The sequence below is a fragment of the Vigna radiata genome, chromosome 8 (genome assembly GCF_000741045.1).
Source record: "Vigna radiata var. radiata cultivar VC1973A chromosome 8, Vradiata_ver6, whole genome shotgun sequence".
Classification (NCBI taxonomy): Eukaryota; Viridiplantae; Streptophyta; class Magnoliopsida; order Fabales; family Fabaceae; genus Vigna; species Vigna radiata.
In genome coordinates this window covers 31,061,774-31,067,773 of record NC_028358.1, presented here as the reverse complement: position 1 = coordinate 31,067,773, position 6,000 = coordinate 31,061,774, and the positions used below count along the sequence as shown (strand labels likewise).

General features: G+C 33.0%; 1 protein-coding gene across 3 annotated transcripts; it reads right to left on the bottom strand.

Annotated features, from left to right (window-relative positions):
- Nucleotides 1-492: 492 nt before the first annotated feature.
- Nucleotides 493-5,421, bottom strand: LOC106772254 (cyprosin). Of its 3 annotated transcripts, none has more exons than XM_014658530.2 (14): nt 5,298-5,421; nt 3,786-4,155; nt 3,642-3,702; nt 3,413-3,507; nt 3,201-3,313; nt 2,923-3,091; nt 2,806-2,845; nt 2,509-2,573; nt 2,318-2,431; nt 2,137-2,201; nt 1,562-1,715; nt 1,342-1,461; nt 1,022-1,110; nt 493-879 (listed from the first exon to the last, which is right to left on the bottom strand). In XM_014658530.2, exons 2-14 carry the CDS (start codon nt 4,140-4,142, stop codon nt 795-797), a joined length of 1,527 nt encoding a protein of 508 aa, XP_014514016.1. In that variant the 5' UTR covers nt 4,143-4,155; nt 5,298-5,421; the 3' UTR covers nt 493-794. The 3 variants fall into 3 exon arrangements, with proteins under 3 accessions (XP_014514016.1, XP_014514015.1, XP_014514017.1); XM_014658529.2 differs by having other exon boundaries at nt 5,211-5,361; XM_014658531.2 differs by lacking the exon at nt 5,298-5,421 and adding an exon at nt 5,057-5,181.
- Nucleotides 5,422-6,000: the final 579 nt, after the last annotated feature.

Below are 6,000 nucleotides of genomic sequence, written 5' to 3'. Positions count from 1 at the left end.
TAAGCCTATTATATACTATGTTCATTCAAAATGTCACATGAAATATTCTATATTCACAAACCAACCCAACTTAACTAGCCTGCAATTAATTGTTATGTCGATCAAATGATTGAATTAGTTTTTGAATTGAAGTTCAATTCTTATTTAAATTGTTACAGATTCAGCTTAGTTTCAAATGATTTATTCTTTTCAATTAATGTTACTAAACAGTATAATGTTTTTCGTATCAAAGATATTTATTTAACTAGTTGAAAGTGAACATGTTAATCCATAATAGCAAATGCTTCCTTTTATTCACTGTAGACTTTAGCCCAAGATCATTTGTTAAAAAAAAAAAAACAGAGAATAGTAGACAAGTTCTATGAATGTATAGACACCAGTCATGGTTTAGCTTTTTAAGAATCGGATGCTTAAACATCATATTCAATGCACGGAAAATACGGAGCATATAATTTTGGGCAAAGTAAACAATGCATTATTGGACAATTGAGGTAAATGAAAAAACATTCTTGTTTTGTATTCATGTTGTTTGTTTGGCTACAGAATCCATTGCTATCTTCATTGCACAGTAAAATAAGGGTACAATATATAATCCAGTGTTCAACGTGGTGTTTAATGAAAATGATCCCTTCAAGTACAAATACACAATACTTGAAAGCGCGTAGTTTCACTAGTGTGTACATTCATGAAATCTATAACGTGAACCTGTGCCATATTAGTTACTGAGGATTATTTACAACACATAAACAAGTTCATTAAAAGATGTCCTGAAACATAATATCCTACATGTCTTTTTATGCAGCTTTGGCGAAACCAACTCGAAGATTGCCATAGTCAAAGACAGTGTGATACACCCTCATGAAAACATCTCCAAGAATCCTTCAGGTAAATAGTCAAGGCAATATCAAAGGAAAATCTTGTTAGAACAATAGTGGTGAATCATTCCATGCATATTTGTTCTGTGCTATGCAAGTGTATGCATAAATAATTTAAATTGATTAACATTAGAAGGGTAACATACCAAAGAGGACCCCGTGGAGGAGGAATGTCAAAAGCAATAAACCCACTAAGGCAAACTTCTGCAATGCCTTCTCCAGTTTTCAGAATATACTGAAATTACACAGTATTTTCAGAACCAGAATAAAATAAATAAAAAAGCTCTAAAGAGTTAGCCTTGAGATGTAGATAGATATGTAATGCCACAATTTGTAGTTCAATATTTCCACTAAAAAGTAAAAAATATTCAGTACTTCCCACGGAGGCAAGCATTAGATTTATGGAGTGTAATCATCTGCCAAAACTGCTTTGTAATTTCATTTATCACAATTTTGTAAAGCTAACCTGCTCAGGAGTGAGGGTGAAAGGTTTGTCTCCAACAGTAAATGTGATGTTTGGTAATCCAGAAATGCCATTACAGTTAACTACTGACTCTCCATTTGGACTTGGCAAGCTCTCGCACAGCTGCCAATGATCAAGGGAAAGACATCACACGACATATATGTAGTGATATAAAGGTAACCAACATCAAGGGTTTCTGAAAATGATGGTTCAAAAGGCCTACCTGATTTACATAGTTGAAAACTGTGTCCTTTGTCTTCTGTTGTTTTAGTTGATTCTGAATCCAAATCACAAGCATCTGACAGGGAGCACACAGAGCAGTATCTTTAGCTGACAACTCTCTCTGTTCCTTTTCAGTCACCATCTCAATTCCATTACTGCACAGTATAAGGATTCGAAGAAAATTTAGGAGTCTGTTTCAACCAAAATCTGATATAATTGTAAGAATAGAACTTAAACTCCCTCAGTTGAAAAAACAAGAAATACATAAACCAGTAATTGTAACCAATGAACAAATTTTGGTGCCTGTTTTAGCCTAAATCTGATGGCATTAAAGAGTATGAATAGAACCTAAATTCTCCCAGTGGCAAAANAAGAAATTTATAAACCAGTAGTTGTAATCAAGGGTATCAAGCCCTGAGAAATTGGTTGATAAGCTCACAGTCAGAATATTAACCATCCCTCCAACATCTTCAAAACATTACTTAATTTAAGTGCACTGAATCAAATATGTTNAAAGGGCATAAAAAACACTGATATATAAAATTGCTTATTGTATATTTAAACAAACTAACTGACCTCTCTGATTGACCTTTTTGGGCAAAACATAAACCAACCTGTGAGCACACATCATCAGGTCGTACCTGCAAATCAAGACCAAACACGCTTAGGTCTGAGGAGAGAAAACTAGTGAAGGGAAAGAGCAAAGGCAGCANATCAAGGTGAAAGGAAAACTTCAAGGTTAGGCAAGAGAACTTACTCCTGATATCAAGAGATCCCATAAAATTTCTCCATATTCAGAAACAACTTCCTTACATTCTACGCTTAGAACTCCTTCGGCTCCAATTGCATGATTGATTTCAGTTACAACAGCCTGAAATTAACAGCNTCATAAAAATTAAAAACAGAAAGTTACAAATATGAAGTCTTCAAAGAAGCGGAAGGACTCACAGTTGGACCANCAAGCAAAGATGTTCCTGAATCCACAATAGCAGCACAGCCACCCTCACAGACACCTGAAAATAGCATCGATATACAGGATTAGATACATTTCATAATCAAAGATTATGGCTACGAAAAAAAGATACACTGAGTACTCATCAAAGTCTTTAAAAACACACTGCAGTACGTTTGAGTACTCAGTGTACCTTTCAACCACTCAATCGCTCACTACTTATTCGCAAATAACTCCCCAAAAGACAAAAGAAACTATCTATATAGCATTGAAGATGAATGAAATGTAGTCACCTGTTGAGAGACCTCCGATTAAAAAATCTCCCATTTCAATCTGAAAAGGAAAATACTCTTGTGAGCCCTTCAAAAATAAAGCACACATTCCTGATCAAACTAAATTGTTTTGCTCACCTGCCAGTAGCCTTTTGTGGTGACTGGGACATAAGTGTGATTTCCCTTGAAGTGTTTTGGATCAACACCTCCAAAAACTAGTTCTCCACCCTCTTTTGAATTTGGATCGCCATTGAGCCAAAAAGAGAACACCTGCTCACTTACAAGATTTTGCTGCACTATATTGTACCTGCAATTTATAATGGATCAGTAAATGAAAAGATGTAGGCATACCAATTGGCCTTCGGACATGGACACCAGCTGCAAATGAACTAACAAAAGTACATGATGAAACATACCATACTGGCACAGCACTTCCAACAGAGATCTCCTGAAACCCAAGCCCAAGTAATCCATCAAACTTCGCTAACAGAAAGGAAAGACTTCCTTCTCGAGTTGCCTCAATGAAATCCTACAGTTAAAAAGAATAATATAACGATAAAATCTATAAAGTATTGCAGCAAAACTGCACATTCTAGATGTGGGAGCTAATGTATAAAGAGGTACTCACCTGTTTCTTGACAACAATATCACCAACTTTAACATTATCTGTACTGAAAAAACCAGATATTGATCCAGATCCGTAGGCTATTTTACATGATGTTCCTGGTTGACAAGTAAAATGGTGAATTGAAACATGTTGAATAGCATCAGCATAGAATGCACTATCGTTTACTGTTGTGGTTACATTATTGCATCTACCACTATGATGATTCTGCATAATAAGAAACTGGCATTACCATTTTTTATATACGTTTTGGACTTCTTTGGCTTGTACCATTTATGGGTATAGCAGGCAAGCTGTAAGAGAAGATTAATCAACAAGACTCAATGATAGTACATATTGGCAAAGATTGAATGTACAGAAGTTAAGTTGAACTCACAGAAAAATAGCACTTTGATGATGGAACCCATAGGTTGGAACTACCAGTATCAAATATGACATTAAATTTCTGCGGAGGTGTGCCAATTCCAATCTCTCCATAATATTGTGCATCCAAATAATTCTTCAAAGGTACTATGCCCTCATCGGTTGGTTTGCCAACATACTGATCATATGCACCCAACACAGGTCTGCCTAATCTTAGTTTTCCTCGTAGCATTCTAGCTGTTCTGATACTATCAAGATCTACATCTCTCTTCTTCAAACCAATTCTCATAAGTCCACACGAGAAAGAAGGAAGAAGTGAGCATGTCAAAGCCCACAAACAAAAGGTTAACATAAAATACGTGTTCCCCATCTTCAAGGAGAATCTGCCATACAAGGTAATGTAACGTTAAGTCAGATATATAGTCCCAGATACACATTCAAAACAGTAACATGAACTAGCTTATGCATGAACTAATTCGTAAAACCTCTCTCAAGAACTTCAGCTTCTACATAAACGAATTTTAGTATAAGTCAAATTCATTTTTTCTTCCCTAAAGAGCTTACGAAGAAGGTCATCCAAGGATACCCATGTTTGAAATTCCTTTCTCAAAACAACACTAGTAAACTTGAAAAAAAAAAAAAAAAAAACCGTAAGAAAAAATTAAATAAACTTTTTCCAAACGCTAAAATGAACTTACACAGAAATAAAATAGCTCACATGTTATCTTCCCCAGAAGTTTATTTAACGTATGCTGAGCTAATTTTAACCATTAAAAAAATGCTTATCTTGTTTTTCTTTCTTCTCTTTTTCTACCGGATCTTGTAGAAAAAGTTATCTTAACAAAATCGTCGGCAAAAGTAAAATCTCATCAACAAAATTTATAATAAACGGTATTAATGGAATTATTACAATGAATCCCAAACCTCAGGTGGAACTTTAAGAAGCCAACACATGTCTTCTTCATCTTATCTCATTCTAATGATTTTTCTCAGTTGATTTATCTATTTATACAATCGTTTTACCCATACATGAAAAGAAAACTTTTTTTTTTTCTGGTAACAATAACAGCCAGTCCCCAAATCCACTGGCAGAATATTCGAACAGATGCATCAAAAAGAAAAGGAAAGGATAAATAGAAGTGAGATGAAACATGTTTATATAGTAGCATGAAGACAGATCAAAACAAGTGGAAAACTGAGGATAAGATATCACCAGAAAAAGTCAACTCAACATAAGATCATGATACCATAAACAAAGGGAAAAAAAGTTATTCAAAATCAAACCTGTAACCAGAGAAAAACTGAGACAACTAAAATCTAGTGGAAATTAGAAGAAACCAAGCTGCTTGAACTCAGTGAGATGATTGTATGATTGAAGTTTTAATTTTTTTTTTAAGGGGTTACATGTGATTAAAGCTAAGAGTCAGAAAAATGAAACCTTTTTAGCTACTGCAGGCAACTATCGTGGTACTTGACTACCGTTCAAAGCAGAGTAGAGAGAGGAGTTGATGAAAGAGCAAGTTACCTACACTGAGAGGAAGGTCTCTAGGAGGAGAAGATTGGAATCTTTTGGGTGATAATTATATATTTAGAAACAATATATTTCAGTTAATTAGTTAATTGCTAAAAAAACATATCTAGAATGACATCAACAAGGTCATGCTTTATCCTATTATCTGAATATTTATGTAATTATTTAGTGGAGCTTGGCTTTTTTCTTACACTCTCAAACAAAAATCTTCTCTTCCCATGCTCCACCAAAGTATTTTATTATATTAGGTGGAGCACGTTATCCTTACGTTTCTATTTATTTATTTATTTATTTATTTATTTATTTATTTATTTATTTATTTATTTATTTATTTATTTATTTATTTATTTATTTATTTATTTATTTATNATTTATTTATTTATTTATTTATTTATTTATTTATTTATTTATTTATTTATTTATTTATTTATTTATTTATTTATTTATTTATTTATTTATTTATTTATTCGAATTGAATATTGGTATGCATAGGTAAAAGAGATTTCGCATAACTTACACATTATTTTAATTGATGGACTCATATAAATGGTTCACTATTCACAAAAATATAGGAAAAGAAATATAACAATGTTCTGTTGATTATAAAATTTAAGAAACAAATTTAAACTGATAAATTAAAGACTAATGTGATTAGAGATTGGCAAAATAAATTGTAAGGATAAATATATTTAACTAA